General features: G+C 42.9%; 1 protein-coding gene across 2 annotated transcripts in view; it reads right to left on the bottom strand.

Annotated features, from left to right (window-relative positions):
- The window catches only part of MSANTD2 (Myb/SANT DNA binding domain containing 2), a 42,168-nt gene that overhangs the window by 32,217 nt on the left and 247 nt on the right, over window positions 1-9,704 (bottom strand). For both annotated transcript variants that reach the window (XM_019546930.1, XM_019546931.1), the window contains exon 1: window positions 9,520-9,704. This exon is cut by the window's right edge and continues 247 nt beyond it. In XM_019546930.1, coding sequence (XP_019402475.1) covers window positions 9,520-9,704 — 185 coding nt within the window. The remainder of the gene's footprint in view (window positions 1-9,519) is intronic.

The following is a 9,704-nucleotide window of genomic DNA, read 5'->3' as shown; positions in this document are numbered from 1 at the left end:
ATACTGGTGGGGCAGGGCCCAGGCTGTGCTTAGGGTGGGTGGCGGCAGCACTGGGACAGAGCTATATAGAGAATTTTGGGGTGGCTCTAGCCCCTCCTCCCACCACTACTGCCTGCCCGCCTCAAGTGCAGCCTGGGCCTGGTATCCCCCACCAAGAATAACCCAGCGCAGCCTCCAGCCTTAAACGCACAGCAGTAGCCCACCCTTGCCTTGCACACAGATCCAGGGGGCACATGAATCCGCACAGATTTGTGGCACACATCTGACCTATGGCTTGTACCCCACCTACCCCAGCTGGGCAATGCCAGCCCTAGCCCCACTCCCTCCCTCATCATGGAGGCCTCAATCTGCCCCCCTCCCCCCACCCTGAAACCTCCTTCCTTTCCCTTCCCTCCAATGGACTTACCAGCCAGACCCTGTCTCCAAGCTGCTGGGCTGTATATTAGTAACTGGATCAGTATTGGTTGATATGACTGGTTAATAAGCCATTGGTATCAGCCCAAAAAAATCTTTATCAGTGCACCCCTATAAATAAATAATAATGAACTCATATCCTCTGGTGATGCATTATTCTCCATCCTACAAACTTCAATAGAAAGAACTGTTCTCATATACTCAAAAGGTACAGATGGTTCTCCAACAAGGAGTTGGAATCTGTGGCCCTCTGCAACAGTGACCAAGGCCTGGAAAACACTGAAAAGATTAAAGCATTTAAATCTATTTAGTTTAATCACAAGGTAACCTGACCTTAAGACTATCTCCCTACAGTGACTGCTTCACACGCACAATCCACAAAGGCTGCCTTGGCAGAGTATCGGTCCTTCTCCATTGTAGGTGAAGCCACTGACCCTTAAGATAACTACATGCCTCACATTTTATTTGTACTAGGGAGCTGGACCGAATGGGACCTGCCTGTGTTTCAAACAGAGCCGGTCCACCAGACATCTGTCAATTTTTCTATCATGTCCCAAGCTATTGTGAAGGTAATTGTCAGCTAGGGCACAGACTTTAACAAGTTCCCAGCATTCTTGTCTGACAATACCATGTACACATGCAAGGCTTTCTCCAATGTGCTCCAAGGAATGCTGCCCAACACTGTTCATGTCACCTGCAATGTGCACACTCTGTCCCTAATAAGTGACATCTGACGCACACAGTTCTCCAAGGTGGACAGCCTGGGGTCTTCTTCCAAGAAAGTACTTCAACTACTGTCCAGGCCATATGGTCTGGTACAGGCAATCTGTCGCCAGTCAAAGTGGGGACTCACATGCAACTGTGCTGCTGCCACCAGGGACTGTGCTCAAACAGTGGAACCTGTGGTTCAATGCGGCCTGTTACCATGTCAAGCACAAGCAGCACTACCACCAGTTTGAGCGCAAGCTGAAAAAAATCACACCCAGCACACAGTGTTTGCTCAAGCTTCGAAATCTCTTACGGTGATGCAAAATTCAAGGTATTGTCAGCCACAAATGTCTCTATCACCTGCGTCATGGAGCTTGTGACGTGGTTTGAAGGCCAGCAGGCTGTGATCCACAATGCACACCGTAAACTGATAGATTAATAAGCTTGGGTGAAGACAGGACATCACAAGAACCATCAAGCTGTCCCCATGAAAACCAGTGCAGAAGGGACCTGTTCCAGGCAAGAGCTGTGAACCTGAACCAGTAGTCAAGTATGACCCATCACTGTCACTGCCATTCAGAAAACCAGCTGCACCCTTCCTTAGTGAGATTTGCATTTTGAACCCCAACCAGGTGCCTTTACCAAGTTTTGACCCTCAGCTACTGCAAGCAATCCCAGGATAGGGGAAAAGAGCATGACAATGAACATGCTGCTTATGTGAACTTCATCAAAGAGTGCCAGATGCCTGTGCCCGTGTTCTGATACTCTGTCCGTGATCAGTTTCCACACCTTGATGCCCTGGCAAAATGCTGCATCACCATTCCAATGAACTCAGTGGATGATAAGCATGCCATCTCAGTATATGGACAAGTGCTCACCCTACAGAGACAGAGGTCTCCAGTGACTGCAGCTGGGTACAGCATGCTTGCGTTTAATACACAGCATGAACTGCCTGTTTCAAGGTAAGTTCTTTTTATAATGTCCTTTATTAAAGTGCATCTAGTTGATATTACTTGCAATTCATAGTGTGCATTGCTTTATTTTAATATATTTCATTTTAGACCTTAATTATATGCTTAGCTAGTTTAATAATGTATCAATTAATGGCTTCCGTGGGCTTAATCAGGAGATTAAGCCTGTGGAAAGCATTAATTGACATGTTATTAAGCAAGCAGCGGTTTCGGGCCACCTGACAATCTGTGAAGAGGGGCAGGACTACTGAGGTTTCTCAGCCATAAGTGTGGGGAGCAGGGTGCTGCACGTGACCCATGAAAATGGCTGCCAGGCCCATGGTCTGCCTGCAAAATCAGCTGGCAACCACCTTGAGTTCAGCAGACCCCCTACTTATAAATTAAAAATAAGATGTTTGTTGACGATGATGCCTGAAAATTAGTAAAAATCTATACCACACTTTGTGAAGTATAGGCATCTGCTATATTTGACCTAAAACAGGGGTTTTCAACCTTTTTTAACAAGTGTACCCCTTTGATCTCAAAGTTTCAGTTCACATACCCCATCGTATTTTTTTGTTTTTAAGTGGGGCAGATAGAGGCCCCCGTGGTAAGGGAGGGAGTGGGGCAGGCGCTACATAGGTGAAGGGAAAAAGAAAAAAAATACTGGGGGGGGGATTGATTAGCGCATTTGTGAATGGGGCCCTGGCCTGGCTGGGTCAAGGGACAACCCCCACAGTGCAGGAGGGAGCGGGCCAGGGGCAGGGGTGAATGATTTGCCCCACCTCACTCTCTCTTGCACTGTGGTGGACTCTTCCCAGTGGAGGGGGGCGGGGCAGGGCGGACTGTGCTATGGCAGGGGCTGCAGCTACCCCAAAATTTGCCATAGCCCACCAACCCCTTCCCAGCACAGGCCAACATCTCTGCTGAGAACAGCCCAGTGCTGCCCTGGCCCCAGCCCACAGCCTGCCCTGCCCTACAGTTCACCCTGCCCCACATGCTGATCCAGGTGCCCTTCCAGGGAAGCACACAGCAGTGACACTGGGGGGGGCCTCACACGTGGCAGCCACCATCCCACTTGGCCATGCACCACCCCACTTTCCTATGGGTGGCCATGGCTCCACAGGCTGCTGACGGGCCTTGAGCCTGGCTAGTCAAGCACAGTCGGGGGTGGGCACAACCCACCCTTCCCCCTGCCATTCAGACAGGCGGGGACAAGGAGGTACCACAATGTGCTGTGTGGGGCCAGCATGCCCTTCCCCTTGCCCAGGTAAAAGGCAAATGCGCTGGGGGAAGACGCTGCCGCCATGCCCCAGGGCACACTCTGTCGCCGCGTGTACCCCCTATGACCTATTTAAGTATTCTTAGGAGTATGCATACCCCCATGTTGACAACCCCTGACCTAGAACAACAGTGGATGTACCATCAACATCTTCATTGTTTTACACTAGCTGAAGATAAGGACAAACGTTAACTTATTTTTTTAGAGTTCAAATGAATTCCCTCCTCAGATTTGTAAGTGTTGAAATGGAAACTCAGATTTGTCTGAAAATAAGCTAGCTATATTAGGGGAAGTTAAGATTCCTAAAAACAAACAAATTCATACTAAAATGTGTTTATAAATATAAGCAACTACACAAGTTACTGTCCAAAGCATAAGCAATTTCTCTTTTGTGGAGACAAAGCGTTTGAGGAGAAACTGGTTTTTAAAAAACCTGTTTGAAAAATATTTAAAAAAAAAAATCCAGTACACTCTTCAGTTAGAGTTTCTTGGGTTTTTCATTTTTATGTTTTGATAATGCTCAAAATTCAAAACCTAGCACTAATGACATTACACAAAGGGTATAAGCTGCTATTCCAAGCTTCTCTACCTAGTAATTTTTCATCTATGTATATGCATGGCAAAAAGTAACAGAAGCAAAGCAAAGACTACATGCATCTTAGCAAACAATTCTGTTAATAAGAATGATAAGACCTCAAGCAATTAAGGTGTCTAGGAATAAGCAGTAGACACTGTTGCTGGGCAAGTAATAGCAGATGTAAGGAAACAACTTTAAAGTGGTATGACAGAGTAAGGAAAAGAAAAAGGGTCAAAAAAACGTTTGGAATCCTACAAATGTGGAAACTGAGTAGCTCTGAGCAGGGTGGATTTGATTTAAATGAAATAGGTTTAAATCATTATTTAAATCACTGGGCAGGAAGCCTCTATTTAATCAATGTTTTCTACAAAAAGTGCATTCTTGCTGTTTGATATAATCTTCATTAAAATATTTCCAAACAGGGTCTATTATGGCCTGGCAAGCCTGCTACCATGATAGGTTTTCCCTTCTACCACACCATTCCCCTCACTAGAACTCAAATCAATAAAGAAGCTATACTCAGAAACTTTTCCCTCAAAATGTCTGGAATACTCTGCTCAAAATTATTCTCTTTTGTTTCTAGTGCCCCTCCCTCCTTGCATTCATCTCCAGACTCCTCCTCCTTGCCCAGATTGACCCCGTCCCCAATAATTCTCTATTCATTTAACTTCTTGAAACTCTGCACTTTTAGAGAGGTAAGGGACTTGACTCTGTGCACACAAACTTGCAGAGAAACAATAGGGCTGATGGGCAAGTAAACAGGTCTGTTCTCTCTCATCTCCATATACTGCCATTAACAAAGATGTTCTCTCTGGAGACGCAAAACCACAGTTTGAAAACTGAAACTAAGCATCAGAGATGCTTCATGCTTCTAAACTGAAGCATAGAGAGGTAGAATGGTTTTCTTTAATCTCTACTAATCTATAGAGAAGCCTCTGGGAACCCCATAAGATTGTGCCCCTAATATAGTTCATGGCCTGTTGTGACCTACTTAAAAAACTTTTCTAAAAAGGTTACATGAATATATTGTCTCAAATAGTATATAAATTAAAAGTTATAATTCCTATTCCACTTAGATATCTTTGAGCTTTAACATATTAAAGATATTTTTAATTTAAGATTAGATGCTTTAAAAAAATAAACCTAACAAAAAAACCATAAAATAAGATTAAAATCAGATTTTTTTTTTAATTAAATAAAAAAATCCCATTTAAAAAAAATGTTGATATTGACTGGTTAAGAGAACCCCTATCATCTATAAAGTCTGATTCAACACATCTCTTTTGGGGGAAAAAATTGCAATAATTCTTGGAACAATTCTGTGTAAATCTCTAAATCTAAGGCAGACTTCCTAGGATAGCCAAACTGAACAGCAGTCTTATTTCCAGACACCAGGCCAGCTCTGTGTATGTGGAGAAAAGCATATGCAGATGTTAAAAGCAAAGTTTGAACCAGGACTTTGTTTAACATCCGGTTCAAATTAGGATAGAATGCACATATTTGATAAAATTGGAGAAATGGAAAAAATTATTCAGCAGAGAAGAGGACTAAATTAGTTAGGGAGGAAGTTAAGGTTCTACAGATGCCAGGGAATGAGTATTTTAAAGCATTCAAAGTGTAAGCGGGATCCTGAATATTTGAAGGCATAATTTATATTTAAACGCTCCCCACAGTTCCTTTAATTAAAAAAAAATGAACATCAAGGGGGAACCAGGAGGTTAATAGGTCTTATAACATTTGTGGAAAGACAGAATGTACTAAAGCTATAGCTGACAATATGTAAAGCACCAAGAGGATTTCTTTTTTTTGTGATATCTTACTGAACCACCTACATAATTGAGAAAGATGTCTGACAAGATTTCAGGCACAATTCATCCTTGCCTTGTACATTTCCTGGACTATCCTCATTACAAGATCACTCCAACTCAACTACAATATACAAGATGAAATACAACTGAACCACTTGTTTATCAGCCTTTAATCTCATGTTCAGACAACTGGTAGCAGAAGATGACCTATGCAGTTCCAGTGGTAGCAGAATATGACCTATTCAGTTCTTCTTTTTAAGAGTATACTGCTTGCCTTTCTTGACCATATCTTAAAGGTGACTTAAAGCAATGACCTATAGAAAAATTATCTAAAATGAGATTTTTAGAGAAACAAGGAATGCAATTCTTACTTAAATTCCATGGGAATTAGAAATTCATGGCTGGAAGTAGCTACTTTGATTATCTAGTACTTTGATTATCTACTTTGTCTTCTGAATAATCATAAGCCGTAGAATTCAGGCTGGTAATTCCCGCATCAAGACTAGTTCTTGGCTCCTTTGAAAAATCCCAGTATTAGATACTACTTGCTAAATAGCAGGGTGATTCTAAATTGAGAGTCTAATCCAATTTTGAATGGCACAGAAAGATGCATTCTTCAGTTCATCAGATGACTGTACTGAAGATTTTTATAACAGACCTCCAGGATATACACAAGATCATACTGTTACTTAATCTCTCTGATATGTGGTGTACTGTAACATTAAAAAACTGTCAATGGAACATGTTAAAGATTTAAGAAGAACGCTGGAAAATTAAAGAGTTAACCTCATAAATAAGTAGACAGCACATAACAATAATTTAACTACTATTCTTCACTTGCCTGTTTTGGCCTATTCCAGTGGTGCTCAACCTTTTCACCCTGCAAGGTTGGATGGAAGATGCCTGGTCCATCTGTGGGCCAGATCCAGCACATGGGGCAGGTGGAGCCCATGCTACTGCTCCTATGTTGCCAAACTTCTGAGAATATGTGTGGAATCCCACAGGCCAGATGCCTTGACTCCGTGGGCTGGATTTCACCCATGGGTCAAGAATTGAGCACACCTGGAGCATCCTATACAAAATGGACTTGCTGAGGAATGCTCGATCAATGAGTACCACTGAGACAAGAGTGTGAAACAGAAATACTAGACTTAATTCAAGTATCAATTAGAACAATCTACGCAGGCAATTACAGGTGCATCACTCATTGACAGACAATTTTAGAGCAACAAACTTCTGACAGAAATGCAAAATAATGCTGCTACAGTCAGCAAGATATAAATTTAAGCATGATGCTTAGGCACCATTATATGCAAAGATGAAATAATGTAATCAATTCATATTCTTTGCCTTCCTGAAATAATCAAGTTGAACAAAGTTCTGTTTAACCTCTTCAGCTTCACAAGAAAGTCTCCCAAGCAAAAAACTAAGAAGAGTCAACACAGGTACACGTTATGATAGATTTATTAAATGTGCCAATAGTAGGAAAGCAATTTGGTGACTACTCCTTGTGAACTACTCAAATGAAGTCCCATCCAAAGTCAAATGCTTAGCTCTCAGCCATGCTAAACATGAAAAATTTGTCAAAAACCTGCTAAGAGTTCTTATATAACATTTAGTCCGGTGCCTGTTACAATTATAGTTGCATTAACCTAACAATTGTCTACATACTTTGGAGAAAGTTTCCCCTCCCATCCAAGACAACTAGAACTGTCAATGGTTTTAAGCACTGGGGGCACACAATGCACCTCTAGTAAAGACTCATTCATTTTTCCACCACACAGAAAAACCTGCAGTAAGAACAAGTTTCCTGGAAGCTTAGTTAATTCAAGGAGGAAAACCTTGGAAGATGCCCAAACACAAGGGATTCAAAGAGGTTTTGCAGAGTATCAATTAAAAGCAAGTGGAAGCATAGAGGCACCAAATCTTTCAATGAGAAGCATTTTGCTACATTTCAAGTATAAACAGAAATTACTTCGTTGAAGAGCAGAGCATACCTGTGGCTTTTACAGAAGTGTGCCGGGCAGTACAAAAAAAGGACAAGCAGCAGCTCAGACTAAGCAGCCAAATATACGTATATACAATAGAACCTGAGTTTGGTGTTCAACAAACAATGCTTTCTTCATTCCTTTTAATGGAAGACAACTTAAGTCTCTCTCTCACAACTCAGATGCACAGCAATACACTTGACACTCATAGTAATACAGTATTCTCAAACACTCCCATCATATATATGTTTAAGTGATTATACTATAGAAACAGTACAGCAGTCTAATGAATTACACACAAGGCCACCACTGAAAAGAATCTTAAAAGCTTACTTTGTATAAGCTGAAGAAAAAAGTCACCACGTCAGGGAAATGCATCCACTTAGAAATACAGTTTGGGTTGCTAGCATTATTATATTTAATAGTTTGAAAGGAAACCCAGAAACAGATCATTAATTATCCCACTCCCCAGCAACAACATATTAACAAAGGACAATAGCAGAATTTCCTCCTTAATAACTAACTTATTCACATTATAACAGGTTAGAAGATTTGCATTCCAAACAGAAGCCTCCCCTTTTAAGAGAAGTAGATGTAGAAAAGTCCATTCAGAAAAGCCTAGACTTTCTGAAGTGAATTATAAGATTAGGAAGACTGGACTTTTCAGTCCATGAAAACAAACAGAATTAGTAATAGGGAAACCTTTTTTAAGTAGTAGATGTTTGCTATATTTAGAACACCTCAGTTACTAAAAAGCTTTCTACTATTCATGAATCATGATACATTCTAGCAGGACATCCAAGCAGAAAAGTTCTTACCTCTACAGGAATCTTAACTGCTGTACCTATTTAACCTGAAAGAAAGGAGCAGCAAACTCATAAAGCTTAAGAACAAGAATGACCCCTAATCAGATATTAAGAAAAACTTTCAGGAGGGTGGTAAAACACCGGAACAGGTTACCCGGAAAGGTGGCGGGATCTCCACCTTCGGAGGTTTTTAAGACCTGGCTAGACAAAGCTTTGTCTAGGATGATCTAGTTGGGGATGGTCCTGCTTTGAGCAGGGGGTTGGATTCAATGCAACCTCCTGAGGTCCTTTCCAACCGTAATTTTCTATGATCCTATGACCTGTCACAAACTAAAACCTCAGTGGTTGCACCCCTCTACACTGCTTGGTCTTATATGTCACTGGAAACCAAAATACATAAAAAGAACCCAGAGTCTTCCATCATATTATTGATCTGACTAAAAATCTTACAAGATAACTAGTCAGCATGAGCCTTCCTGTGCAGCAAGATTTAGATATTGAAAATTGAGGTACGATTCCAGATTCCTGGTATCTGATTCATAAATGCCCACCACAGACTGCCAAGCAAGATGAGAACGTCCTGTGGAAGTAATGCACTTAAGAAAACCCAAAGCTCAGATAAGAGCTAAAAAGCAGAACTGCATTTCACGTCAAAGAAGTGATCACCAATAGCCTAACACCAGAACATCCCTAGCATCATCCCTAGCATAACTACACCAACTCCAGCGCAGGGGGTGACTGGAGCCCACGCGGCCAAGTGACCCAAATACATTGCAAACTCTCTTTCCCAGTGGGATTTGATCATCCTGGGAAGCACCAGTTAGCAGGGCCCCGTAGATGGGCCCAGGGATGGCTCAGACACAGCACTGAAGCCCTGCACAGCCGTGATGGCCTGGGCCGCCGCAGCAGCAGCCTTCCACAGCCTGAGGGGCCCCACGGCGGCATCAGGGGTGGCAGAGAGGTCGCGATGTCCCGCCCGGCGCTACCTTGATGCGCTCGCGGCACTGCGACGGGGTCCGCTCGTAGCCCAGCTCGGCCAGCGCCCGGGAGACGCGCTCGTACATGGCGGGCCCGGGGGCCTTGCTGCCGAACACGGTGCCGGCGCCCTCCAGCTGCTGGTACCGCGCCTCCACCAGCCGCTCGTTGCCCCACACGGCGATCAACGCGTTGG

Source organism: Crocodylus porosus, unplaced genomic scaffold (genome assembly GCF_001723895.1).
Source record: "Crocodylus porosus isolate Cpor-Errol unplaced genomic scaffold, CroPor_comp1, whole genome shotgun sequence".
NCBI classification, from domain to species: domain Eukaryota; kingdom Metazoa; phylum Chordata; order Crocodylia; family Crocodylidae; genus Crocodylus; species Crocodylus porosus.
This window is presented reverse-complemented; position numbering and strand designations above follow the sequence as displayed.